We start from the raw sequence: 27,106 nt of genomic DNA on the forward strand, positions 1-27,106 counted from the left end.
ACTTTTGTTTAATAACAATTTTAACAAAATTATAAAACTTCGCTATCGTAGCTCATTTGATTATTTGAAATATCAAATTTATTTTTGAATATTCAACCTACATATATTGAAATTTCTGCGACTAATAAGAGCACGCACGAATTTGGAATTGTTTACAAAATTTTGAATAATACAATAGTTTAATTGTCAATATAGAAAACACGCATAACTACTGTTGTCCTGCTAAATTGGCTGAAAGTAGTTCACATAAAGTGTGAACGTAGCATATGTAAGTTAATAAGTATCGATGCTGTCTATCGATAACATTTGAAATATCACATTTATTTTTGAATTTGTACCCTAGATAGATGATTCTGCGCCTATTTAGAACACGCACTGTTAAAAATATTGTATTATTCAATAGTTTAAATATCACTATAGAAAACACGCATAAATCCTGTTGGCTCAAATTAGTTCAAATGCAGTGTGAACGTAGCATATGCAAGCTAAAAGGTATCGATGCTGCCTATCGATAACTCGAGCGATTATTTGTTATTTTAAACCAAGCACGTGCGCCTGATAAACGTGTTTTTGTTTGAAAAACAATTTAAAAGCGATTTATAAATTATGGAAGATGCTCACCCAAAGGCTGCGCCAGCCAACAACTTGGTCACAAATGTGGAGGCAGCAGCGCACCTAACTACAGAAGAAGAGGCCACCAATGCAAAGACCATCGTGCTGCCTGAAGAAGCAGCTGTTGAGGCGGAAACAAATAAAAGTGATTCAACAAGCATTGTTGATGAATTAACCACAAATACGAAGCCCACATCTCAAATAGATGCACACAAAGAAAATCCAGTCGAGACGTTGATAAGCAGCCAGGTGGAAGCACATGCTGGGCCCCAAACAGGTAGGCTTAAAAAAGTAAAAGAAGTAATTAAGTGATTTTACCTATATAACTTTTATATATTTTGTCCAGTCGAAAGTCTAAGTGCTGTGCCTGTTGAGTCAGCAGAACCAAAAGTGCCTATAAATATCACAAAGCCTGTTGACGCAGAGATTAGCTGCGAGGGAATAGATGGTGGTGCTCAAGTGGAACCCACAACGGCTGCGAGTGCAGTGATTGATACTGAGATGAGCAATGGGCAAATAGTTGCTAATCCTATAGAGGAACTCATAACCGCGTCGACTGCAAAGGCAGAGGTAGAGCTGGGCGATGAAGGAATAGTTGCTAAGCCTCAAGTGGAACCCACAACGGCCGCGACCGCAGTGATTGATACAGAGATGAGCAATGGATCAATAGTTCTTAATCCTATAGAGGAACTCACAACCGCCTCGACTGCAATTCCAGAAGAGCATAGCCAGGCAGAGCATAGCAGCGAGGGAATAGGCGCTAATCCTCTATTGGCAATGACAGCCGCTGCCAATGAAGTCGTGGCTGCTAATCCTCAAGTGGATCTCACAGTAGTTGCTAATCGTCAAGTGGAACTCTCAACCGCTGTTACTGCAATGGAATGCGAAACGTTGTCGGAGGCTCCAGCAAACACAGCAGCAGCGAAACCATTAAACGGGCTCAGCTTGCTGGCTGCCTACGGCTCTGATGTGGATTCAGATGTGGAGGATGTAACCAAAATAGAAGATAGCGACAACGATGACATAGTTGAGATGCCCGTCAACAGTTCCGCGATACGTCGTCAAGTTGTTTCCGTGAGCTCGGAAAGCGACAGCAGCAGCAGCAGCGACTCGGACTCAAACTCAGAGGCCGAATATCTCACGGTGCTGCGCAAGAAAATAGAGAAGCGCATCAATACCGAGGATTGTGAGGATGAGGATGACGATGAGGATGTGGAGGGTGATGCACGACCGCGTCGTCGCCAGCCGCCAAAAGTGCGCGGCGAGATGCTTCTAGATGAGCTGCCGCCCATACATCAGCTGGAGATAACCGTGCCGGAGGATGAGTGCATTGAGCTGGGCAAAGTGCATTCGATAGTGGATCAACTGGTGCTGGTTAGTGTGCTGCCCAATTCCATGCTCTTCGATTTGGACACTGTGCTGTTTCTGGAAAAAGGACGCAAAGTGCTGGGTCAGGTGTTCGATGTGCTGGGCCAGGTGGCCGATCCGCTCTACTGTGTGCGCTTCAATACCAATCAGCAGATCAAGGAGCGCAACATTAACATTGGCGACATAGTCTACTGTGCGCCGCAGACGGAGCACACACAATTCGTTATACTCTCCAAGCTGATGCAAGTGCGCGGCTCTGATGCATCGTGGGAGCATGATGTGGAGCCGCCGGCGCGTTTCATTGATTACTCAGACGATGAGGCGGAGCGGGAGGCGCGCTGGGAGCAGCGCAAGAAGCGACAACGTGAGCGCACCAATTCCACGGACTCCGTGGATACGGTGACCACAACAAACACCGAGGCAAGTGAGCTGCCGGCCGCGGCTCCTCGACAACGTGGTCGACGCGCTCAGCGCCAGTCGCAGAATTACTCAAATGGCAATCAGCCAAGGGAGCAGCACAGCCAAGCCCGTTCGCAATCGCGTGAGACGGAGTACAACTACCATCCCAGCTACAATCCGGGCAGCTGGCACTCCAATTACTATCACAATTATCATCCGCCGGCGGCCAATTTCAATATGATGCCAGGCATGGCGTTTCCCATGCCCGCACATGGCTATGGCTACATGCAAGCGCCGCCTCCGCCACCGCATCCCTATGCCATGCCGCCGTCCATGCCCATGGCCATGCCCCCGCACATGTACCCGGGCTACGGCCAGCCCCCACAGCCCCCCAATTAGCACTTTATGCGTCTATTTTATTTACTTTATTCCAATAAAAAAAAATTTGTAAACAATTGGTATTTTTGTTCATTTTTTGTATTTAAAAAGGTATTCGTTAAAATGCTTGAAGATTTGTATAAAAAGGTACTTAATCTGTGTGGGATCTCAACAATATGTTTGTGGTTTATTCGCCTTGTAAATATGCCTAGGTATATCTATGGGTGTCTATGCCCAATTGACAAACATTTTATATAAAAGGCAATTAACTATATAGAACAAATTTGATCATCTTATAGAGTAGATTTTTAGCTAATGTTATAGATCCATGATTTGTGTGTAGCTAATTTTTCCTTTGCTTAAAAATACATTTGTACAGTGATCGCTCGTTAAATAGAACTTTTTGTATGGGAGAAATAATCAAAAATTATAAACTAGAATATGGAAGTTAATTTCAAAAAAAATTATATAAATTTAGTTTGCTTAAAACTTGTGACTTGATATAGAAAAATTCGTTTACATTTTTAACATTTAATATAAAATTTTCTTGAAAAAAAAAAACTGGCCAATAAAAATCAGGAAATTTGAAACAATATTTATCAAAAATCCTTTGAAATTGGCCTAGAGAAAAACATCACAATTTTTTTCTATATTTTTCTATAAAGAATTTTTAAAAGCCGCCTTGAAATTGGGCTACAGAAATTATTTTCATGTAGAACTTTTCAAAAAATAGAAATATTTTAAAACAAATTAAAATTGTTTTCTAGAAATCGGTAAGTTTTTTTTTTTTCGATTGTTTTGGATTTATAAAAAGTTCATAAAATTGAAAATTATAATTTTGTTAGAATTTTCGAGCGACAACTGTGTATTATATAAAGTTATAGTTATAGATTTGTTGGGCTTATATCTAGTCAAGTTTGGCAATTGAATGATTTTCAAATTCAATAATTTGAAAATTTCAATATTAGTTCTCATTGTTTTTGATAATATTTGCACTAGTTATGTGATTGATTCAAAAATGACTCGTAAAATCGAGCGGTTCGTTGGAATCGCGTTAGTTTGTCAACTGGGCAGGTTAAAAAGATATATATATATAATATTTAATATATATATGCCTTATGTACAGCATGGTAATCGCGGGTGGAAGCACTGCGAGCTATTAAAGTGGCCAAAACAATATTAACTATTTTGTGTGCGTATGTAAATATATGTGTATGCGCTTGTAAAATGCATGTATATATATATATACTATATAATCGGGGTGTGCAAAAAATATTTGTGTCTGAGCTTATTCGAGAGGCAACAACGTAGGGGGCGTGGCTGCCGGAGGCACATGCGTTTGTGTGTATCGAATCGAAAAATGGGCGAGCTTAAAGCTATTTACACGACCAAAATACAAATAAAATATATATATATATGGAAAAACAGACAACAAATGCAGAATAACAATTAAAAAAGAAAAAAAACGCAATCGATTGGCTTAACGTTGATTGATTTGTTCGCGCTTCTTGAGCAGCACCAGGACAACGGTTATGTTATCCTGCGAGTCGCGCTCCTTGGCAGCCTCCACAAGCAGTTTGGGAATGTCTTCTAGTTTGGTTGTCGCCTCCGCCAGGCACTCGTAGACAGTGTCCACAACGAACGATTCGGGCACATGATCCCACAGACCGTCGCTGCCGAGCACCAGAAAATCATGTGCTTCAGTCAGTTGCACATCGACGAAATCGGGCTCCGCAATGACCGCTTCGAGGCTGTAGTCGCCAATGGAACGACCCACGTTCAGTATGCCATTGACGCGCCACTGGCCCTGGGCATGGATGACGCTGCCGCCGCTCAGTTCTATGCGTCGCCTTTCATCGACCGCCTCGGGCTTGTGCGGCTTCACCAGCTGCAGTTGGGTGCGTTTGCCCACCAGCAAGGCCTTGGAGTCGCCCACCCAGGCGACATACAGCTGTTGCTGATCGCTGTTGATCAGCGCACAGACGGCGGTGGTGCCGCTGGTGATGCGTTTACGGGCAAAACGTTCGTCGGCCTGTAGGAAAGCCGTCTCGAACGCATTGCGATAGAAGTCCACGTCGCTCTCGTCGGGCAATCGGGTGCGCTGCAGCTGCGCCGCCAACAGCTGTGGCAATTGGCTGGTTGCATAGCAGGCGGACAATGCACCGGAATGGCCATCAAAGACGCCAAAGAAACGGCTGTCGCTGTGCTCGCTCAGCTGATACATGGCCCCATAGCGTTCCAGGCACACATGACGATCCTCCATTTTGCGCGGTTTATTCTTAACGGCCGCCGCACTGTGCGCCGGCGCAGCAGGCTGAATGGCGCAGGAACAGCACAAAGGCTGCTCGCACAGAGCCTCGTCGTCGGCATAAAGCTGTAGCTTTTCCATGGCTGCGTTGTCGGTCAACTTGAGCAGCAGCTTGTCCAGCTGATTGCTGACAAACTTTTGCAATTTCAATAGATCATATTGCGGCGGCTCACTGGCATCCAGTTCTGTCAGCTCCAGCTCCTTGGCATGGCTGATATCCTGTTCCAGTTGCGCCGTGGCCGCGTGCAGCAGCTTGAGCTGAAATGCGCGCGGGCATCCTCTTGCAGCAAGCTGCTTCCAAATGGCTGATATGATTTCGGCGCGCTTTTCGTCGGCGCTCACTTTGTAAGTGTCATTGCTGCTGCGCGTTACACAATTTCCATTGCGCGTGAGTTCATTGCCAGAGGTCAGTTCGCTGCTGGCGGCTGTTGAGGCCAGAAACTCCTTGAATTCCAGCAGTTGGGTGCATTCCGCTGCACATTTCAGCGGATCCGCGGCTACGTCTGTCGACATAGTTTTTTGTACTCAGCTGTTGCTGTTGACGTTAGTGTTAGCGCGCCTGACACATGTGTTAATATTGGTAATAGCGATGATTCACCCGCGCACTAGCATTTTTTTACGCAATGGTTCTATTTGTTTATATATTCTATGCAGTGTGGCCGCATCTGGGAAACATGAATATGCCGCGTTGCTCACTGAAGCAGTGTGATGCCAGTGTTGTTTATAAGCAAAGGCACGCAAAGAACACACACGAAATAGCGCCAACACGATACGCACGCGACTTTTTAGCAACGACTTTTTCCTTTTTATCGGAAAAAAGACTATACGCCAATCTACGACTTGTGTTAATATTTGGCATTTACTTAACAATTGAAAAATAAGTAACGTTTGAAAAATATTTTTAGTACTATCATATAATCTTTAATAATCATTTTTAGTTTTAATATGTGCGCCACTTTTATGATATTTCATTTTTTATGAAATCCTAAACGTCGTTTTGAACTGTGATCGTCGTGTCACGAAAGGAAAACGAATCGCGCCTAAAATGTTTTGTAGTATCGATACTTTTGTGTAATATACTTGCGACAGCTGTGAATGGCAATGCGCTTCTTCTTCCGCTGCCGGCAGCACTCAGCTGTTGCTTTGTTTTGTTGCGACACAATAATTTTATTTTCAATTTTGCATTGCTTTTTGTGAAATGTGCGTTGTCTAAATAAATTCACTGTAATTTGAACAAAATGTCGACACCGCTGGAACAACAGACAGACGAGCGCGAAGCCCTGCAGTCCATTTACGAAGGCGATGAAAATTTCAAGGAAATTGACCTGACCACATTTCAATATAAAGTGAGAGCCGCATGCAAATATCACAGTTTAAATCTAACTCAATTGTTAAACGACTTTAGTATGGCGAAGAGGATAATTATAAATCATTTCTGGTGGAGCTAAAATGGGGCGAAAACTATCCCGACGAGGCGCCCACGATTAACATGAACACTTTCTACAATCGCAATCTGTGAGCACGACTTGGAGGCCCATGCCTGTCCATCTACTTATAGAAACCTTTATTATTGCAGCTTACCCGCAGTCAAGGAGGAAATACACACAGCGCTCAGTACGGAGGCTTCACAATGGCTGGGCTGCGGCATGACGTACACCCTCTTCGAATGTATTAAAGACAACATTGAGCAACTGACTGCCGCACAGCCGGAATGTGCGCCCACTGTGGCAGCTGTGGACGACGGTGTTGGTGCAATTAAGATATCGGATACCCAAGCGGATGCCAAGCTAAAGGAGCCGAAGAAGGAGCAGCTGACAAAATCGCAAAAGCGACGTCAATGGGAGCGCACCGATCACAAGGGCGAGCGTGCACGTGGCTGGGATTGGGTGGACATTGTTAAGCATTTATCGCAAACGGGCAGCAAAGAGGACGCCGCAGCGGCCATGGAAAGCGCTGCGGCAGCAGCAGCAGCCAACCCGGTGCTGCATCCACTGAACACTTAGCTACGACGCCTGCCAAATCAACTAGTTAACTAATTACAATATCAAAAGCTTGGCGCACTCGTAACGAATTCAATCAAAAAGTCAAATGTGATCTGTGCTCATGTGTTCGCCATTAAAGCCGATCAATTTACGCACGCCTGGTCTGGTTATTCTTTTTGGACACACAAGGTCAGCCACTGGCTCGCTGGGGTCAAGCCCGTACGCATGGAAAATAAACTAAGTTTCTCAAGATGCCTATTCTAGTCGCAGCATGTTAATGCACTGGCACAGTCGTTTTTGTGCGTGCTGATGATGTAATTTAAACGCAATTCTGTTACAATTTTTATTTAAATTTTGCATTGCTTGAGCGTTAAAAAAATATTGTCAGTTGAATGTAGACAACGCGCGTGTCGAGTTCGGATTGAAACATAATTTTGATTACCCGAGGGGTAACTTGTTATTGCCTCAGAACCTGTTTAACTAACTTATAATACCTGACAATGGGTCAGAAATGTTCTTGGCTAAGAAAACGTTCAAATTCCAACGAATCATTCAAATGCGAAACGGACGCAACGTTGCGTATGCGCAATATCAATGCAAATCTCTTGGCAGCTCCAGGTAAGTATTTGCTTATAAATATTTGCAATTATTATTTGTTTTGTTTGGCATTTACCTGTGATGTTACCTAATGCCGATATTGCCTTTTTTGCATGACAATTTGCTGTGTGCCGTGGGCGTACGTGTAAAACCCAGAAACTAGCTGCCCACAGAATTTACCTTTAAGCTTGGCAATAAATTCAGCATGCCTCAAAATGTTTATTAATCAGTTCTACTCAAATAGCTGGCAATTGAAAATTAAACAAATATCAAGCACCTGGAACATGACCAAAAATTTCATTCCTATTTATTGACGTATAAATAGCTGGAAATTGTTCAATTTGTTGATGTGCCAAAAAAAATAACATGATATATATCATTTCAGCTTTATAAACAATTTTTTCAGGCGCGTAAAGTACCTGAGCGCTTAAATTTAGGGCATAGTTAGCTCAAATTTATACCCTTGCCGGAATGATTTAAGCTAATATCTGCAATCCCATTAGGTATATATACTCCTCTATATATCTGTATATATGTTTATCCTGAACTCAAAGCAAAGTGTTCGCATTTCGAATTCTTTATATTTTTGCAAGGGTATACAAGCTTCGGATCTCTTCTTTATATATATGGTAATACAGATATAATCGATTGAGAACAGGTTTTTAGCTATGTTATTAAATGCTAGAACCCAAAAAATAGGGCTTGTTCAATATGTTTGCTCTTTATTTAAGACATTCTAAGTTCCTCCAAGTACTCTGCTGAAAAATAGTGCTTATTAGATTTGCAGCACAAAATTAAAAGAATCATAAAACAAAACATGCAAATTAGTCGATGATGCCATGGGGTCCAGTTCTAGGCCTAGCTGCTCGCGCACATGAATCAATTAAATTGATGTCCATGAATCAAGTTCCGACTCTGACTGCGCTGCGATGACGTAGCCACAGCCTCAACAGATGGTGGTAGCTTCTATTACCAAAGCAACGCCAACGGACGGCCAGAAATCGCTTTCCGTTCATAATTAATAATAACAGAGAGCGCACGAGTCACGGCTAACGGCTTGTTGCTGTTAGTTTAGCTTTATTCAAGCCGGATTCAGCTTTTTTTAATTATGGCTATTTTTTTCTAGAGCTGCTGCGGACTGAATAAAGACTATCGAAACTACTCTTGAACACGTAGCATCATATATCAAAAGTAAAGTGATTTATTAAATTTAATATTTACATCATTATCAAGGCATATAAATATGTGCGTAGATTGGCAACAATAGATATAGACAGCATGACGTCATCACTTTAGAGCACAGCTCTGTTTTTAGCTACTTTTAGCCTGCCCAACACTGTAACAATTTAACAGCTAGAGCTTCAGAGCACTGAAAGAGAGAGAGGAGAGAGAGAGCGTTCGCTCTGCAGCGAGCAAGGCGAAACTATCTCAATTACCGATATTGATCAGTGCGGTTTGAGGCGTCGCGGCGTTCGGTTTTGATTTCCGAAAAGTAGCGCTAGTTTCGAAACAAATAATATAATAGTAGAGAACGCGTTTAAAGCGCAGTTTCCGTTACTTTTCGTGTGCGTGTGCGTGTGCGTGCGTGCGTGTGCGTGTGCGTGCGTGTTCTTATAGACACAATGAGCCATTGGTACCGCAACTATGCGCCCAGTTGGATACAGCGCTGGTGGCATCCATCGCCGCCAGCCAGGCCAGTGAATCCCTTTCGCAGCACACGACCCGGACCCGATATTGCAAGTAATTAGCTACACTCAAAAAAAAAAGAAACCAAAGAGTTGCAAATTATACAAAGATTATTGCAAACGAAATTCGATCAAATTGAATTTGGGGGAATGTTGAAAAAAGTGAATCAAAGAAGAATTATTGAACATTTTAAGGTTCATATGAAAATCATATATATATTAAAAAATGAAAATCTTGTCTACAATCGAAATAAAAATCTTCGGGTTTTTACTGATTATTAGAATGATTATTTTATGGAAATGCAATTTTGAAAATGTTGAAAACATTTTTAAGACCTTGAGAAGAATTTTCAAAAATCATATAAATTTCTATGGATTATAAGAAAATCATATATGTATTAAAATCGGGAAATCTTGTCTACAATCAAAATAAAAATCTTCGTGTTTTTACTGATTATTTAAATGATTATTTTATTGATATTAAAATATTCTTTTCATGTAAATTGTAGTCGATTTTTTTTTACTCTTTTATTATGATTGAAAATTTCTATGGCTCATATGAAAATCATATATATTAAGAACTGGAATTCTTTTCTACAATCAAAATAAAAATTTTCCTTTTTTTTATTTAAATGATTATTTTATTGCTAGAGAACTATTTGTAGTACATTTTTTTTTTTTTTTTTTTTTGTTATGATTTGTTTTTCTCAGTGTAGACAGCACACTGTATAAATCCTCGGGCATGCCATTTATTTTATTTTCTCGCCAATGACTTCACGCGTTTTGTTATTTCACTTGTTTTATTTTTCGTTTTTTGTTTTCGTTTTTGTATCTTTTAGTTGTTTGACACGTTTTGTGATTCTTCGGCATTTGGCTTACATATTAATATGCAAATATATATGTATGTATTTTTACACACTTTTATTTTCGTTAACATTTGCTTCCGGCTCAAATGATGATTAATAAATCATTTATTCCAATGTTTCTTATCTTATCGCTGTCTCTATTTCTATTTGGCATCCTACGTTGAGACCCGAAACACTTTAAAGGTTAACATCAATTGAATCTGAAATTCTTAAATTCGAGTTCCCAAAGTGCAGCCATGTGGAAATGTGGAATTATAGACATAAATATATCTAATGGGGAGGCACATCAAAAAAAACAACAAACGGGAGCTCCCGACTGGGGGATACCCTGAACCCTCTTCTTCCAACATCAAATGCATTTATATATTCTATCTAGCTCTTATTATTTACCAAAATTGCCCAAAAAACAGGATATCGATTTATCGATTTTTATCGATTGCTTGGAAACGGAGTAAGTTATCGATTATCGGAAACAAACTCGATCTGCGCGGGAACTAGGAGCACCTACATCTAAAGTCTCTAGCTCTTATAGGTTCTGAGATCCTTGCGTTCATACATACGGACAGACGGACATGGCTATATCGACTCGGCTATTGATGCTGATCAAGAGTATATATACTTTATGGGGTCGGATATGCTTTCTTCTGCCTGTTACATACATTTGGATTGTGCACAAATACAATATGCCCTTATACCCATTTTTAATGGGTTCAGGGTATAAAAAGTTCCAATGGGTGCTCTACTTCTTCTTCGATATTCAATATTTATTTGATGCGAAAGTAAATCCAAACGAATATTTTGCCATTTCAAAACATATTGCCTAGAAAAACTATGCGGGTCTATTAAAAAATTTGATTCATTTTAGTGGCTAAAAAGATCTTGTGCTAGTCATGGGACAACAGCTGAACAGAGTCTAATATATGCTTAGTACAGTGGTCATTCGATAATGAGAACCTTTTTCTAACAAATAAATAAATGCTTGTTTTTGTTAATTAGTTTTGCATAAAAGTAAATAATTATTGATTTAATTGGAAGGATAGAAAAACTTTTTAAAAGTCTATATTTTATATTTTCTCAGTACGACTCAAAGTTTTTTATTTTAAATAAAAAGTTGTTGTTTTTTTTGGAATTTTTTATAATTTTGTTATATTTTCTAAATTAAGAAGACAAATTTGTAAATTAAAAAGAAATAAATATATATTTAAGTAGTTTTTACTGAGCATTCACTGTGCACGTATATATATATGTATATCTATTGCTAGTTAGCATAATAGGTACTATTTATAAATATAAGAACTTGATCAAAAGTTGATTTCTGGCAATTCAAATGTGTCCATCAGCAGGTGTTTATGTTGCTGCAGCTAATTCCCGTAGAAGATGTTGACACTTTTGGCCACTTTTTTTTTAGGTATGGGCCATGCTTTTGATGGTTTCTTGTGGGCGTTGACAGCAAATCGCGCATACGCCCGATTGTCCACTCTATGGGAATATTAATTGCCCTGGCATTGAACTTTTTGACCACTTTGTGTGTGCGTGTGTGTGTGTGTGTGTGTGTGTTTATGGCCAAAGGCGATTATTTAACAAATTCGTTTCGGCTGCAACATGACAAGAGATCGCTTGCCTCATGAGATCATCATAGCATTGTAAGATGTCGGCAAATCCAAACAAGTGGGTGGCTCTAGTCGGGTGTTGCCGACTAGGGAATACCCTGAACCCTCTTCTACCAGCTTATCAGTAAGAAAAAATTGACATGATTAACAATACTATTCAAGATGACTCCAGCTCTTTCAAACCTAAGAGATTTGCTCAGAAAAAATGATATCGATATCGTTTATCGACTATCGATTGCTTGGAAGCGGGCCAAGTTATCGAATATCGCACACAAACTCTTACTGCGCGAGCACAAGGAGGAGCTGTGTTTAAAATTTCTGGTCTCTAGCTCTTATATGTTCTGAGATCCTTGCACGGATCCTTGCATAAAAAACCCGATTTCGATATCATTTATCGATTATCGTTTGCTTGGAAGCGGGCCAAGTTATCGATCATTGGAAACATACTCGTACTGCACGAGCACAAGGAGGAGCTATGTTTAAAATTTCTGATCTCTAGCTCTTAAAGGTTCTGAGATCCTTGCGAAAGGACGGACAATTTAGGTCCCCGGGCTTGGTTTTTCTTTGGTGAACCAGTTCCAGTTCTTGGTTCATCAGATTGTTCCCAGTTAAAATATGAACAAGTTAGTTGGTTAAATGGTTCCATTTGAGGATTAGGTTAAAGCAAGGCTTGGAGCGCTGCGCTTCTCCTGCCTTGCCTTCCAAGCCGACCTCGACTTATGCCCATTTCTGTGTGATCTTGCTTCCAGATGACGCCAGCTCGGCGGTGCTGGGCGTGCAGCGTGTGGATACCTGCCTGGCGGACAACCATGTGGAGCACCACACGAGCCACTTCTATGCGGCGGCCGCGAAGGAGGCGTTGATAGTGCGACGCGGCGAACCGTTTCGGCTGCGCATCTTCTTCAACCGGGATTACAGTCCCAGCAAGGATGCGATTAGCTTTATTTTCAGCGTGGCCGACGACAGCAAACCGAGTCCGGGCCATGGCACACTCACGGCTCTGGTGCCGCACGATGGCATCGACTATCTGGGTGATCCATTGGAATGGGGCGCCGGCATTGAGTCGCACGAGGGTCAGATACTCACGGTGCTAGTGAAGCCGCCGGCCACGTGCTCCGTAACCGAATGGCGCCTGGATATTGATACCAAGCTTCTGGGCGACGGCTCGCGCAGCTACCAGCTGCCCCTGCCCGTCTACGTGCTCTTTAATCCCTGGTGTCCCGATGATCAGGTCTATATGGCGGATCGGGAGCAGCGCAAGGAGTATGTCATGCACGACACGACCCTAATCTGGCGTGGCTCGTACAATCGCTTGCGTCCGTCGGTCTGGAAGATTGGCCAGTTCGAGCGCCATGTCCTGGAGTGCAGCCTGCGTCTCCTGGGCACCGTGGGACGCATTCCGCCGGCCTATCGTGGCGATCCGGTGCGCGTGGCTCGTGCTCTGTCCGCGCTGGTCAACTCCGTGGATGATGACGGTGTGCTGCTGGGCAACTGGACGGAGGATTTCTCGGGCGGCACAGCGCCCACCAAGTGGACGGGCTCCGCGGAAATATTGCAGCAGTTCCACAAGACGCAAAAGTCCGTCAAGTTTGCTCAGTGCTGGAATTTTAGCGGCGTCTTGGCGACCATAGCCCGGGCTCTGGGCATTCCGGCCCGTGTCATCACTTGCTACTCCTCCGCCCACGATACGCAGGCCTCGCTCACGGTCGATGTATTCATCGACGCCAACAACAAGAAACTGGACGCCGAGACGACGGACTCCATTTGGAATTATCACGTGTGGAACGAGCTGTGGATGCAGCGTCCGGATCTGGGCATCGGCCAGTTCGGTGCCTACGATGGCTGGCAGGCGGTGGACGCCACGCCCCAGGAGGCCTCGGACAACATGTACCGGGTGGGTCCCGCCTCCGTGCTGGCCGTCAAGCACGGCGAGATCCTGCGTCCCTTCGACTGCGGCTTCGTCTACTCCGAGGTGAACGCGGACAAGCTCTACTGGCGCTACAATGGACCCGCCCAGCCGCTGAAGCTGCTGCGCAAGGACACCCTGGCCATTGGCCATCTGATCAGCACCAAGGCCGTGCTGAAGTGGGAGCGCGAGGACATCACCGACAGCTACAAGTACGCGGAGCGCAGCGAGGAGGAGCGCAACTATATGATACGGGCGCTGAAGCAATCCCGCCACGCCTTCAGTCGATACTATCTGAACGACAACTTCAACGAGGTGGAGTTCAGCATGGAGCTGAAGGATGACATCAAGGTGGGCGAGAATTTCACCGTGGTGCTCAAGGTGAGCAACAAGAGCACGGAGCGCACACATCAGGCTGCCGGGCAGCTCAATTGCGATGCCGTGCTCTATACGGGCGTCGGCGCCCAGGAGGTGAAGATCATGGGCTTCGAGCTGGATCTGAAGCCGGAGAGCAGCGAATATGTGCGCATGGAGGTCACCTTTTTCGAGTACTTCGAGAAGCTCTCGTCGCAGGCTGCATTCCAGATATCCGCCGCCTGCCATGTCAAGGACACGGACTACGATTACTATGCCCAGGACGATTTCCGTGTGCGCAAGCCGGACATCAAGTTCCAGCTGGGCGATGGCGGCGCCGGCGGCCGCATTGTGGCACAGCAGGAAACGGATGTGATTGTGCGTCTGCCGAATCCCTTGCCCATACCCCTGCACAAGGGTCTGTTCACCGTGGAGGGACCCGGCATAGAGCAGCCGCTCAAGTTTAAGGTGCGTATTCATACCCTACTTTTCATAAGCTGGGATTTTTCATCAGGAAATTCAAAATACCTATATACCGAAATTGTTTAACGGCTCTAGGAATTTTGGTACTTTTCGAAGGGAAATTCGAAATTTATACCGAAATTGTTTAACGGCTCTAGGAAATTTGGTACTTTTCTTAGCCTGTAATATTTCGTAAGGAAACGCACTGCAGTTCCGTTAGGCGCTGCTGAGCACACGCGCGTGACGTCACAAATGTGGTCTGTGGCTTGCTTGCAATTTGGGGAACCTTTAGCCGTTTAGATTTTGCAGCTACAAAAGTGTCTAGCTAATTATTGAGTATGAATGAATCATGAATCTCTATTTATTTGATTGATTAATGACTATTAAGGCATTCACAAAGTGAAGCATCAGCAAAAAAAAAGAAGCCATCTCTTACTCATTTTGGTACTTTTCGTAAGCTGGGATTTTTTGTAAGGCAATTTTTAAATATATACCGAAATTGTTAGGCGGCTCTATGAATTTTGGTACTTTTCAAAGGGAAATTCCAAATACATACCGAAATTTTTTAGCGGCTCTAGGAATTTTGGTACTTTTCAAAGGGAAATTCGAAATATACACCGAAATTGTTTAACGGCTCTAGGAATTTTGGTACTTTTAGTAAGCTGGGATTTTTCGTAAGGTAATTTTTAAATATATACCGAAATTGTTTAACGGCCATTTAAATCGATGCATTTCTATACTGAATTCTAAATTTGAGCAAAGTGAACAAAATTGTTTGTGTGAATATATTTGAAGAGCTCCCAATTGATTTGCAGATTGCCGAAATACCCGTTGGCGGCACGGCCGCAGCGACGTTTAAATATGTGCCACCTTATGCCGGGCGTGGTACAATGCTTGCCAAGTTCTCCGCCAAGGAGCTGGACGATGTGGATGGCTACAAGCACTACGAGATTGAGCCGCGACCTGGCGACGTGCTGCAGCCCAACGGGAGTCACAGGAGCAGCAATATAATACGCCGGCGCACGGATGTCATTCCGTGAACCCAAGTGAAACCCTTCCCCCTGCAAGTCGTGCTTTTTTTGTATTTTTAGTTTAGGTATTGCATTTAGGTTTACAGTTAATGATAATTAATAATTAAATAAGTTGAAAATCATTTGAATTGGTGTCCTCATCGTAGTCCTTGGGCAACGTATCATCCATGCCGAGTGCATAGCTGGGCTTCCTGCCCGTTCTGACCAGGTAGATGCCACGTGCCTCGCGTGGCACCGGATCGCCCATTAGAATCTTATCGCCGCTGCAGTTCCGGCCACGCAGCTCATCCAGCGAGCCGCAGGGCACGCCGTAGAAGCCCTTCTCGCTGTTTATGGACTCCGCATAGTACTCGTACGAGCGGCCATGACTGCAACCGGCTGTGGAAAGAAGAGATTAGTTAGAGTCAGATAAGGGATCTCCGCCGTGCTTACTGAAGATCTGCGAGAGCTCCTTGCAGCCGGGCTGCGGCGGTCCGCCGCCATTCGGGTAGAAGTCCACCATGCCGATGGGCTTACGGAAGCCCAGGTAGCCGGCACAGCTGTGTATGACATCCACGAAATTGGCGTCCGTCTCGTCCAAATGATTCTCCGGCCCAATGCAATCCTCAAAGGCGGGTCGCGCCGGATCCAGGCCCGTTATGCGGCTCACCCGATACTTGGTATAGGAGCCGGCATAGCCCATTATGTGCGCGCCCAGACTGTGCCCAATCAGATGAATGCGCTGCGGATCCGCATCCTTCTCCTCCACCAGCAGATCGATCAGCTTGGCCACGGCGCGACCCACCTGCACGGTATACCGCGCCGGGGTCAGATAGTAGATATTATCGGCCTGATCCCGCCAATTGATCGCGAACACATTGACCTGACCGCGCTCGATATAGGCGCCACGGATCGACTGGATGGAGTTGGACATGGTGCTCGATTTCCAGCCATGCACCAGGATCTTGGTGTCCAGTGTCGGATCAAATTTCTCGGCCATTTCCTGCCATGTGTCGCGCTTGCGACGCGCACGCTGGAAATCGTTCTCATCTATCCAGAAATTGGAGCTGCGCACATCGTCGGGAGAGCCGCTAGGATTGGAAAAGAGTTGCTGCTAATCTGCATTGCCGACCGAATTTATCGAATCTCACCTGCCGGAAAACTCAAACTGGATCGTTTGGGGCAGGCTGATGCGATCCTCTGGCGGCGGCTCCACGAGATACGCCACCTCGGGCTTGCCCTCGCCGTTGGGCATATAGATCCAGGTCCTGTTGTAGTCCTCCTGGGTGAGCGCCACCTCGCCACGTATGCCAACTGTGCGAAAATATCATGCAGAAAACGTGGTTAATAATATTGGGATTTTCCCAATTAATGGGAACACAATTACAAAGCATGAGCACGGGCCGCACGACCTGAGCCAGTGCAGCGAATCCTGTGACCAGCCATTGGATGACCACAAATGTGGTGGACACCTCATTGCGACACGGATTGATCACATTGCAAACGCAGGCCAGAGCATTCGTGGAGCGCATCTTGATCAGTTGCTGGCTGCGTCGCGACTAAACGAATCATCTTTATGGATTCTGAGCTCAACAGATCTCAGTCTGACACAGCTGTAATCCTTTTCCCCTTCCCTTAAAACCAGTTTGGCTGCAGGGCAGGGACAGGGTCTGGGCTGGGCCGGACGCATCAATTAATTCCTCAGATGTCAACAGCCTCTCGAGCGCTTCAATTAATCAGGCTCTGGAAAGTCGGTCAGGTACACACACTCACCTGGCCAAGCAACTGTTAAACAGAGCCAACTCAGCGCCAGCTTTAACATTTTCTCCAGCCTTTCTTTTGCTGTCGTATTTTTTCCGTTAAACTTCAACTAAAACCTTTTGGCGCTAAGTGGCGGGATTTTATAGCCCAGTTAAACTGCGACGGGGCCAGTTGTCAATCAAGACTGGCTATGCCCAAGTAAAGTCGACGAATTGCCTCCGCAAGGTGGCTTATCGGGCGCCACGGGGGTTAATTGGGTCGCACTTAAATTTAAATTCATGAGTGCATGCAACGGTTGCATTACATTTGAGGTACAGTTGGCCAAGAAAAAGCTACTTTTGGTATTACAAACTATTTTTAAATCAATTAAATTCATTAATTTGTATGCTTGCTATTTGTCAGGTTTTTCAAGCCCATTAATTTATTGCACTAATTAGCTTATTTTAACAAAAGTATGCTATGCTTTTTAATAATAAAACAGGTTCCACACAATTTTATCGAAATAAAATCGATGCTCACAACAGCTTAGCATTGCTTGCTCTGTCGTATATAGATAGAATTGTATAGCTTTAAATTTGATTTAATTATTTAACAATTGCAATTATAAGTTGAGTGTCAATAATATTATATGAATGTGAACTTGCGTGAATATTTCCTCTTACAATTCAAATTTTAGCACACAATAACTGCTGATCTCAGGGCTGCATTTGACAGTTATCGATATTTGGCGTTGTGGTATTTTGGTACTTTCCGCATACTGTCGCATTTTTTTTGTGCGTCATTTTTTAGAAACGCCGCGAAACTTGCTAAATTAACAATTTCGTTTTATTGTTTAAGACTACACGCATCTTATTGTAATTGTAACGAATACAAAATGTCGGGCACAACTCAAAAGTACAAAAACTTTGTGGCGGAGCCCATGGGCGAAAAGTCTGTAACAGAGCTGGCTGGCATTGGCGAAACGCTCGGCGGACGCTTGACCGAGGCAGGTTTCGATAAGGTAAATATGATGACGCCATGTGCTCGAATAAACAACGCAATTGTTTACGTTCGTAACTAATAAATGCTGTTGCTTTTAACCATGTTTCAGGCGTACACTGTACTCGGCCAGTATTTAGTCCTGAAAAAGGATGAAGAGCTGTTTAAGGATTGGATGAAGGATGTTTGCCATGCTAGCTCAAAGCAGGCTTCCGACTGCTACAATTGCTTAAACGATTGGTGCGAGGAGTTTTTGTAAAGCATGTGAAACTAGTGGAAATTCTCGGACAAGCAATTCTCTTTATTCATACCATAATAATCTCCACACATTGATATATGTTTTGTCAACTGTAATGTAAGCTATCATTAAAATGTAAATTAATGTTAATTGGAATTGAATGCCCTTCGCCATCATTGGGCTTTTTGGGGAATACAGCACCCACATACGTCAAGGGCATTTAATATGCTAGAATTCTTTCGGGTATTTTACGTTAAATTCAGCGTCAGCATTGGTTAATCATTCAATTTAGAAAAAGTTTTCTATTTAAATCTCAAAAATAATATATTCGATAAGTTGTTAGTCGTTTGGCACCGATAGCAACCGATGACAACAATATTTGTGTCCGATAAGTTTTGGTAGTTGCCGGACTTTGAAAAAAAAAAAGGTGAATGGAATGAAAGCAGCTGCGTGAAAATTTAATAAACATTTCTTATACATAAGCAAACGGTGATTTAAAGTGCTAAATAAGCCGAGCGTAACTGGCGCTAGCTTTATTGGTAAAACGCAAACAAATATTACATTTCTTTGAATTAAACAAAGTGAAAATAGTACGGCTTTGGGGTGCGCTTGTGTTAGTGTGTTTTTCTTTGTATATAGATACGTAGACTGGGATAGCCATACAGTCATGCGGCTAACAAAATGTGTGTGAGCGAGTAAAGCATATACGCGCAGCAGCAACTCTGTTGTTTCAGAGTTCCAGGCCAAACATTCTGTGCGACAAACGGCTGAATCGACTTTTTGTGTGCAATGCACGACGTTTGCATTAATTATATTAGTAACAAATTGTAAATAGCGCAATTACCAACAGAGAAAAATATTAAATGTGATCGTATGCCGCGTAATTAAACAAAAACGTCGTTTGTCTGCATTTACACTTTGATGCTTCTTCGCGTCGCAGAAAAATTGCGTGTGTGTGTGTTTTTTTTTTGCGTAAACGTCTCTAACCAAAATCGTAGTCGAAAAAACGGTAGCAACAACGTTTCCTTGGAAAAATTTGTAAATAGTCAACAAAATTTTCAAGTAAATGTGAGTAAAATTAATAGATTTGTGAAAAGTGGTATGTGCTGGAAACGTAGCTTCAGTATGTGTGTCTGAATAGTAGTAAACGTCGTTGTCGTTGTCATTCAAATCAGTGCGATTGGGTGAGTGCGCCTGTATGTGTGTGCGTGTGTTGTGTTGTGTGTGTTTGTGACGTTGTTGTATCGTAAAAAGAGTGAGAGAACGCGCGCGCGGAGCGGGGGCGTTTACGGTTCCGGTGAAGTGCTAACAAGAGAGAGAGAGAGAAAGAGCCAAAGCGAACCGGGAGACAGGCAGGCAGTTATTTAAGCCCGTATCCTTTTCCTTGTTTGCTGCTCGGCGAAAATTCAATGACCTCATTTGTCTTACGTCTGGCCAATTCTGTTCTGTCTTTTCCAAACAGGACCAATAGAAGCAACCAGCTAGAAAATAACACTCGAGGGCAAGCTTTAAGAACCAGACCAATTAACGTGTCCAACGCCATCGAGTGAGATTTTTGTCAACCCAAAAGCAATAAAAAGAGGATCAAAAAACAAATACAAATAAAAATTAAAAAAAAAACAACAACAACAAACAACTAACTGCAGTGACTGCAGGCAACAACGGAACCAGAGGCAGAGATACAACAACAACAGTTACAACGGCGACGACAGCATCTGGCTACGCCAAGCGACACAAACAGCAAGCAGAAAAGCCAGCGTCGAGCCACAACAACAACAAACACAAATGGGAACCAATTCGGGAGCCACCGCTGGCATCAATAACAAGCCGGTCGGTGGTGCAGCCGTACTGGGCGTTGGTGTTGCCAATTCAGCTATCGGCGGCGGTGTGCTATCCAACAGTTTGGGCAGCGGCGGCGGCGTCGGCGGTGGGCTCAGTATCAGCGGCCTGGGCGGACAGAATGCCAATGTAGGTGGCATAGTCACCGGAATGGGCGGTGCTGGTGGCGGTGGCAATAATGGCAGCGACGATGGCATGGGCGGGCCCGGCGGTGGACCCAATAATCAGCAGGCCACCACGCCCCAATACACAATTCCGGGCATATTGCATTTCATACAGCACGAATGGTCGCGCTTCGAACTGGAGCGCTCACAATGGGATGTCGACAGGGCCGAGCTGCAGGTGAGTCCGTCCTCCTTAAAGCTCACTTTCCATTTCAATGAGTTTCTTTTTCTGCATTTGTGCCGCGGAAATGAGTTTAGCTGGCAGCGCATAACAATTTCTTGTAACTAATTTGTTTTGTAACTTTATGGTCCGTTTGCTTCAACTATCGAAATTTTCGTTTTACCAAGCATAAAATTACCAAGTTTCGTAATTTATAAGATCAATCCATCTATCTCGTTAGCAAAAACTTTAATAACATAGAAGGAACATTTGCTGGGTATTTCTGTTGTTTATATTCCGCAATTCTATGTAAAGGGAAATTTTCTGGGCATTTCTGTTGTTGTTTACATTCCTCAATTCAATGTGTGCGTGCTGATCACCTTATCGATGCTTTTGTATCACAGCAAGGGTCAAGCGGTTGCCCAACTCCTTTCTCCCCAAGCCCCTATGCATCGCTTTCACCCAATGAAAAAAGTGCAATCGCAGCTGTAAACGTGCTATCGTTATCGATACTATGCAGCATCGATGCACTCAGTGTACATTCCGTTACGCTCTGATAAACAAGTGACATTCAAAACGTCACTGCACTCGAAACAAGTTGGCGACGGTGACGCTGCACTTTACCTACACACCGTACAAATTTGTCGCAAACATTTATGAACCTGTTCGCCTTGTTTGTGTTTTGCCAAAAACAAAAAAAAAAAAAAAAATGAGAAAAAGAATATGAAAATTGAGCAGAGAGTGGGCAGCGACTAGACGACGGCCCCCATACCCAGCAGCAGCAGCCACTACATTGGAAGCCATTTTAGCGCTTTTGCATACACACACACAAACTCAGTATATGGACATGCCATGCCTATGTACGCATGTGTGTGTGTTATATGTCGTGCGCCGGGCTCCACACGCTGCGTGCGTCTATTTCTGACTTGCGGCTGTTTGTGTGTCAGTGTCAGTGCTGCACATGCAACGTCCTTGTGTTTGTGCCGGGCTCGGTTCATTGTACAATCTGTTAGCTCCCCGCTGCCTCTGTCGCTGCTTTTTGAATTGAATCGATGGCAAAAGCCGTCAGGCCAGCTGTTAATTAGTCTCATTTGTTTTGCATTTGATGATTGGTCGCTTCGATGTGAGAAGAAAATAAAAATGTCGGCTCGGTTTGCATTTGTCATTTCCTATCTACATATTTTATTTTACGTTTTAATTTCTTTTCTCTTTTCTTAGAGATGGTTGAAAATTGTGATCAACACAACTTTTGACAATATATATATATGTATGATTATATTATAAGCTCTTACATGCTTTATCTAGAACTACGGTAAAATCTTGTTCGATGTTTAATCATCGTACGCTTTCGTGTCACGAAAGCAAACACAACATGGCCCAACTCTACCCTTCCACATTAGTTTTCAATGCCAAAAACAAATTCATTATTCATATATTTTATACCAACAAATGACTGTTGTGCTGCCGCTTGTATATTTTTGTAAAGAAAGCAAAAAAAAAATATGCGCCACCTGCCGCCCACATATTCTGCTTAGTAGACGTCAGCGCCGCCGTTGCATGTCACTGGGTAGTTTAAAATGTGCTTGGCATAAACACACAAACTTATTGCGATTCCCAGCTCTTGTTGCAGTTGCCTGACTAGCGTGGCCATACTGTGGAAGTGTGCCCTTTGTCGCTTTTTGCAGTTGCCACCTTTTTCATTCAGCAGCCACTTCAGTACTGGCACGCGAACAGCATTCTAACATATTACTGGTAAATGCGTGCTTTAATTAGTAACTGTGCCGAATAAAAAACCATTGAATTTTAATTCAAATGCAGAACATGTTTCCATTAACAGCAACAACAATAACAATAGCACCAGCAGCCGCAACAGCAACTGAAGAATAATGAAACAAATTGTGTATAAAGTCAAATAGCGGCATAGTTACGCGCTGTACTCTCTCTCTCTCTCTCACTCTGTTGATTTACTCCCAGTCGGCTGCTCTCTTTGCTTCTCTCATGCGCTGCTGTTTCTGTTATTAAAATGTGGAAATTGTTATTGTTGCTTTGGGGCGCGCAGGCCAATTGTGCGTACGTGTGTGTGCTTGTGTGTGTTTATGTGTATACCCTATCCAGTTCTGTGATAGAACATTGAATGAGTTTTCCGAAGAGGAAACATGCAAAAGTTTTTGTGTGCGGTATCGTTACGCACCTGTCCTCTTTTTCTTTTTATCCCGTTCCTGTTACTAGCTAGTGCGGGGGCGTTTTGCAACAATATTTTGCTTTCCCCCACCGTCACAAACGCAATGTATTGCGCAGAAATATGCTACATAACCTTACAATGTCGGAAAGTAGGATGGAGGGTGTGTGGCTTTTACTATGGTGTGTTGCATTTGTAACGCCGGATAGCGGTAAATGTTACTGATTTCGCTCTGGCTCTCATTTTCTATCCTTTTCGCTCTTGAGCAACAATTAGTGGAGCAAGTCTGTAATTTTATATTACAATTAATTGAATTTAATTGTTTTTTTTTTGTTTTCATTTGCTGTGGCGCAGCGGACCGTCAATTATGAGGCCGCCGCAGCGTCGCGCCAAACACAATTGGAATGCAACGAGACGCACACATTTATCATTTACACACACATGCGTACATACGTACGTAGAGAGTACAATGAAAGCTTTTAAGTGTTACATTAATGAAAATTAATTATACGCTGTAGCCAATGCAACATATGGATAAACAATCATGCCCAATACTTAAGTATCTATGTATATACACCGATGAGCTGAAAGCCATTGTTCTTTATAATCTACTTATGATATTCTATCGATATCGATATGCTCTCAATATTTAGCCTCAAATCTCAACCTATCGAGTACTTTATTACGATTATTTCCCGTTGCATAGGCACCAAAAAGATGGATTTCGCGTTTAGCGTAGAGAAAGGAGCATGTTAGCGATAGTTATCATATTCATAGTCGTGATCGATAGTTATCGATAAACATAAAAAAAATAATTTGATTCCAAGCTTTAGCAAAGTTAGGCGGGCTTTTAATAGTTATTAAATGATACATGTTTTCGATAGTTATCGATTTTTAAAAAAATGTTATCTAAACTAAGCAATTTGTTAATACATATTTTTAGGCGCGTATCGCGATGCTGCTTGGCGAACGTAAATGCTTGGAAAGCCTCAAATCTGATCTGACGCGACGCATCAAGATGCTGGAATATGCGCTGCGTCAGGAGCGAGCGAAATTTTATCGATTAAAATACGGAACCGATCCGCCGCAATTGAACGAGTTCAAGCCCTCGTCAAATGATGATGGTGGCCTCGGTGGCGATGTGGCGACCGATTCGGAAGTGCCCTACAGTTCCGTGTCGAACACCACGTGGCGACAGGGCAGGCAAATGCTGCGCCAATATCTGGCCGAAATTGGCTACACAGACAACATAATCGATGTGCGCTCGAATCGTGTGCGCTCCATACTTGGCCTCAACAATAATGCGGATCATGATGGCGGCGGCGGCGGTGGCATCGGTGGCGTTGGCAGCGGCGGCATTGGCAGCGGCGGCGAGAACCTCAGTCCCAATATCAATGGAAATGAGAGCAATAAACGTGCCTCAGAATCGGAAGGTAGGTCATTGTACACCCTCTTCCCCCCCTGTTGAAGATTTGAATAATTTGCTCACATTAGGCCGTCATACTCCCGCTAAAAAAGTGCAACAATCTAACGATGCCATCATACTGGACACGGAGGCGGCGGTCATGGCCAACTTTGAGTTCCTGGGACCGACAGAGATGTCCGACGATGATGAGATATCCGATGATCTGGAAATGGTCGCTACCGACAATGAAGATACCGATGTCAAAATGGCCAAACGGCCCAAATCCGGCAAGGATATGCTAACCGAAGGTATGTTCAATAGGCTCCACACTCTCTTGTAGCTCATCCATGCTGCATCCACTCCCGTACACCAACTTAACAAGCCCTCCCGCCGCCTGTCGCCTCACCTTACGTAGTGTGCATTTACATTTTTTACTTTGCAAAGTCCCGTTTGCACGAGCTTCCATTAAAACAAACAAAACCCACCAAAACCAAGAACAAACGCTGTATTTGTCTTATGCTTTCCGCTTTCTGTTTCTTTCGCTTCTCTCTTGACTTGTTGACGCGATCATCTTTGCATAGATCTTGAGGCCGAGGTGGGAGAGCAGCTCTTAAACGATATGAATCTCATGACCGAAGGTGCTTTTTACTCATCAGCTTAACATAAAACTTAACAAATTATAGAACTTCAAAGCTATCGATGGCAAGCGATTGTTTCGATAAAAATGTACAAATAATTGGGTAATTCCTGAGTTACAAAGAAGAAGAGAAGAAGGGACGAAATGTTTCAAATCCTAAATATTAATATTTATATTCCAACTAAATATATGTGAATCCGTTTTCGGTCTTTTTGAAACTCATAAAAAGCTCAGTTACAAAATTATATTAAACAAATCTCGCCTAAATTATCATGAGAAAATGCTTCGTATAATGTGCATCACGTAACGTTTTTATTATTAAAAAAAAACTACATATAATGCAATAAACCAATAATTCATTATACCAGAAGACGAAAATAACATTAATAATCCGTCTCGTAACGTGTTAATTGATTTGATTACTCACATATTTGTTAATATATTTGCAAGTATCACGTGATAGAGCCAGGAATTGCCCATTTATTAAGTGTTGAACAAGAAACTACAATTATCGATGATCGATAAACATATCGATAGTTATTGGAAAAGTAATTAATCGATATTGTCGCTGTTGCCGTTGATGGCTTTGCCTGCTTTTAGCGTAGTCTGTTTCGTTTGCCTGGCCCAGTAACATTTTCCTTCATCATTTTCTCTTCGCAGAGGTGGACGGTTCACTGGGACTGGGTGAGCTGGCGCAGCTGACGGTCAACAATGAGTCGGATGGGGCATACGATGCGAATGCCAAGGACGGCACCGGCGGCAGCGCTGGCGGAGCTGGCTATCGCAAGACCTGGAATGCCAAGTACACGCTGCGCTCCCATTTCGATGGTGTGCGCTCGCTTATTTTCCATCCGGAGGAGCCGGTGTTAATTACCGCCTCCGAGGATAATACGCTCAAGCTGTGGAATCTACAGAAAACGGTGCAAGCCAAAAAGTCCGCTAGTCTTGATGTGGAACCGCTGTACACGTTCCGCGCCCATACCGGACCCGTGCTGTGCCTGGGCATGTCCTCCAGCGGCGAGACATGCTATTCCGGTGGCCTCGATGGCAACATCGAATGCTGGCAGCTGCCATCACCCAATATTGATCCATATGATTGTTACGATCCGAATGTGCATTCCGGCACACTGGAGGGGCACACGGACGCCGTTTGGGGTCTGACCACCATGCAGAACAATATTGTATCATGCTCGGCGGATGGCACCGTTAAGCTGTGGTCACCGTACACCAAGGAGCCGCTGCTGCGCACCTATACGGCCGCGGAGGCCGAGGGCGGGCCCTCATCCGTGGACTTTGTGCGCAACGAGGTGGATCACATTGTGGTGGCCTATAATAGTGCACACTGCATCATCTATGATACGGAGACGGGCAAGCAGGTGATCAAACTGGAGGCATCACAAGAGATGTCCGGCAATACGGGGAAGTTCATTAATAAGGTCGTCTCACATCCGACACTGCCCATAACCATAACGGCGCACGAGGATCGCCATATACGCTTCTGGGACAACACATCCGGAACTCTGGTGCATTCGATGGTCGCGCATTTGGAGCCAGTCACATCGTTAGCGGTCGATGCGCATGGACTGTATTTGCTGTCCGGCTCGCACGACTGCTCCATACGCCTATGGAATCTGGACAATAAGACGTGCGTGCAGGAGATAACTGCACACCGCAAGAAGTTCGATGAGAGCATATTCGATGTGGCGTTCCATGCAACCAAGCCCTATATAGCCAGTGCCGGTGCCGATGGATTGGCCAAGGTCTTTGTTTAAGATTAGGACTAACCCGATCCCACAATCCCCCAATCCTCCCCTTCTCCATACACACTCACACACACACACACACATACACACAGCCAATGCTGCAGCAGCTCTCAGCTAAGCGATTACGAGTTCGAGTTAAATAATTATACATATAAATACACTTATATATATACATTATACTATAATACATTTAAATCTAATTATACAATTATAAACAAGAGATGAACAACAACCGCAAATTATGCAACACAACACATTGCTATATACATACATAAAACAAAACAAAACAACAAAAAAAAAATGGGCAAAATCAACCTAAAAAATATATATAATAAAATTTACATTATTATTATGGCATTTCTGAGCGTAAGAGCGAGCACATTTGTAATCTGTAAAAAGATCAAACGAGTACGAATACAAAACCATGCCGCATATTAATCACACA

General features: G+C 43.5%; 7 protein-coding genes across 10 annotated transcripts; 5 read left to right on the top strand and 2 right to left on the bottom strand.

Moving 5' to 3' along the window:
• Positions 1–109: 109 nt before the first annotated feature.
• LOC115760127 (H/ACA ribonucleoprotein complex non-core subunit NAF1) lies at positions 110–2,853 on the top strand. Its single transcript, XM_030701325.1, has 3 exons — positions 110–268; positions 344–889; positions 959–2,853. The coding sequence occupies exons 2-3, from the start codon at positions 607–609 to the stop codon at positions 2,776–2,778; spliced, it is 2,103 nt and encodes a 700-aa protein (XP_030557185.1). The 5' UTR covers positions 110–268; positions 344–606; the 3' UTR covers positions 2,779–2,853.
• Positions 2,854–3,346: 493 nt separating this feature from the next.
• LOC115760128 (protein phosphatase 1F) lies at positions 3,347–5,917 on the bottom strand. The gene has a single exon (XM_030701327.1). The coding sequence runs from the start codon at positions 5,576–5,578 to the stop codon at positions 4,238–4,240; it is 1,341 nt and encodes a 446-aa protein (XP_030557187.1). The 5' UTR covers positions 5,579–5,917; the 3' UTR covers positions 3,347–4,237.
• Positions 5,918–6,061: 144 nt separating this feature from the next.
• Positions 6,062–7,202, top strand: LOC115759935 (RWD domain-containing protein 4). Its single transcript, XM_030701074.1, has 3 exons — positions 6,062–6,411; positions 6,471–6,580; positions 6,642–7,202. Exons 1-3 carry the CDS (start codon positions 6,304–6,306, stop codon positions 7,066–7,068), a joined length of 645 nt encoding a protein of 214 aa, XP_030556934.1. The 5' UTR covers positions 6,062–6,303; the 3' UTR covers positions 7,069–7,202.
• Positions 7,203–7,293: 91 nt separating this feature from the next.
• On the top strand, positions 7,294–15,680 carry LOC115759934 (annulin). 2 transcript variants are annotated; one of them, XM_030701073.1, is made up of 3 exons: positions 7,294–7,665; positions 12,555–14,533; positions 15,343–15,680. In XM_030701073.1, the coding sequence occupies exons 1-3, from the start codon at positions 7,548–7,550 to the stop codon at positions 15,565–15,567; spliced, it is 2,322 nt and encodes a 773-aa protein (XP_030556933.1). In that variant the 5' UTR covers positions 7,294–7,547; the 3' UTR covers positions 15,568–15,680. The 2 variants fall into 2 exon arrangements, with proteins under 2 accessions (XP_030556933.1, XP_030556932.1); XM_030701072.1 differs by lacking the exon at positions 7,294–7,665 and adding an exon at positions 9,119–9,384.
• LOC115759987 (phospholipase A1 VesT1.02) lies at positions 15,662–17,452 on the bottom strand. Its single transcript, XM_030701141.1, has 4 exons — positions 17,311–17,452; positions 16,689–16,851; positions 15,991–16,628; positions 15,662–15,936 (listed from the first exon to the last, which is right to left on the bottom strand). The coding sequence occupies exons 1-4, from the start codon at positions 17,357–17,359 to the stop codon at positions 15,662–15,664; spliced, it is 1,125 nt and encodes a 374-aa protein (XP_030557001.1). The 5' UTR covers positions 17,360–17,452.
• A 600-nt stretch (positions 17,453–18,052) lies between these two features.
• On the top strand, positions 18,053–18,654 carry LOC115760003 (barrier-to-autointegration factor). The gene is made up of 2 exons (XM_030701161.1): positions 18,053–18,298; positions 18,389–18,654. Exons 1-2 carry the CDS (start codon positions 18,173–18,175, stop codon positions 18,533–18,535), a joined length of 273 nt encoding a protein of 90 aa, XP_030557021.1. The 5' UTR covers positions 18,053–18,172; the 3' UTR covers positions 18,536–18,654.
• Positions 18,655–20,222: 1,568 nt separating this feature from the next.
• Positions 20,223–26,954, top strand: LOC115759862 (striatin-4). Of its 3 annotated transcripts, none has more exons than XM_030700966.1 (4): positions 20,223–20,695; positions 23,800–24,289; positions 24,351–24,569; positions 25,559–26,954. In XM_030700966.1, exons 1-4 carry the CDS (start codon positions 20,300–20,302, stop codon positions 26,668–26,670), a joined length of 2,217 nt encoding a protein of 738 aa, XP_030556826.1. In that variant the 5' UTR covers positions 20,223–20,299; the 3' UTR covers positions 26,671–26,954. The 3 variants fall into 3 exon arrangements, with proteins under 3 accessions (XP_030556826.1, XP_030556827.1, XP_030556828.1); XM_030700967.1 differs by having other exon boundaries at positions 24,375–24,569; XM_030700968.1 differs by lacking the exon at positions 25,559–26,954 and adding an exon at positions 24,843–24,953.
• Positions 26,955–27,106: the final 152 nt, after the last annotated feature.

The sequence above is a fragment of the Drosophila novamexicana genome, unplaced genomic scaffold (assembly GCF_003285875.2).
Source record: "Drosophila novamexicana strain 15010-1031.04,08,12 unplaced genomic scaffold, DnovRS2.1 tig00000387-arrow-pilon, whole genome shotgun sequence".
In the NCBI taxonomy this organism is placed as follows: Eukaryota; Metazoa; Arthropoda; class Insecta; order Diptera; family Drosophilidae; genus Drosophila; species Drosophila novamexicana.

Bases quoted from the DNA above. Each gene is read 5' to 3' on its own strand.
- LOC115759987 (XM_030701141.1), bottom strand. From the start codon at position 17,359: ATGTTAAAGCTGGCGCTGAGTTGGCTCTGTTTAACAGTTGCTTGGCCA. The intron at 16,852-17,310 runs GTGAGTGTGTGT...ATTTTCGCACAG, and splicing joins TTTAACAGTTGCTTGGCCAG to TTGGCATACGTGGCGAGGTG. The intron at 16,629-16,688 runs GTGAGATTCGAT...TTCCAATCCTAG, and splicing joins CAGTTTGAGTTTTCCGGCAG to CGGCTCTCCCGACGATGTGC.
- LOC115760128 (XM_030701327.1), bottom strand. From the start codon at position 5,578: ATGTCGACAGACGTAGCCGCGGATCCGCTGAAATGTGCAGCGGAATGC.
- LOC115760127 (XM_030701325.1), top strand. From the start codon at position 607: ATGGAAGATGCTCACCCAAAGGCTGCGCCAGCCAACAACTTGGTCACA. The intron at 890-958 runs GTAGGCTTAAAA...TATTTTGTCCAG, and splicing joins ACATGCTGGGCCCCAAACAG to TCGAAAGTCTAAGTGCTGTG.
- LOC115760003 (XM_030701161.1), top strand. From the start codon at position 18,173: ATGTCGGGCACAACTCAAAAGTACAAAAACTTTGTGGCGGAGCCCATG. The intron at 18,299-18,388 runs GTAAATATGATG...ACCATGTTTCAG, and splicing joins CCGAGGCAGGTTTCGATAAG to GCGTACACTGTACTCGGCCA.
- LOC115759862 (XM_030700966.1), top strand. From the start codon at position 20,300: ATGGGAACCAATTCGGGAGCCACCGCTGGCATCAATAACAAGCCGGTC. The intron at 24,290-24,350 runs GTAGGTCATTGT...TGCTCACATTAG, and splicing joins ACGTGCCTCAGAATCGGAAG to GCCGTCATACTCCCGCTAAA. The intron at 24,570-25,558 runs GTATGTTCAATA...TTCTCTTCGCAG, and splicing joins CAAGGATATGCTAACCGAAG to AGGTGGACGGTTCACTGGGA.
- LOC115759935 (XM_030701074.1), top strand. From the start codon at position 6,304: ATGTCGACACCGCTGGAACAACAGACAGACGAGCGCGAAGCCCTGCAG. The intron at 6,412-6,470 runs GTGAGAGCCGCA...AAACGACTTTAG, and splicing joins TGACCACATTTCAATATAAA to TATGGCGAAGAGGATAATTA. The intron at 6,581-6,641 runs GTGAGCACGACT...TTATTATTGCAG, and splicing joins ACTTTCTACAATCGCAATCT to CTTACCCGCAGTCAAGGAGG.
- LOC115759934 (XM_030701073.1), top strand. From the start codon at position 7,548: ATGGGTCAGAAATGTTCTTGGCTAAGAAAACGTTCAAATTCCAACGAA. The intron at 7,666-12,554 runs GTAAGTATTTGC...TCTTGCTTCCAG, and splicing joins AAATCTCTTGGCAGCTCCAG to ATGACGCCAGCTCGGCGGTG. The intron at 14,534-15,342 runs GTGCGTATTCAT...ATTGATTTGCAG, and splicing joins AGCAGCCGCTCAAGTTTAAG to ATTGCCGAAATACCCGTTGG.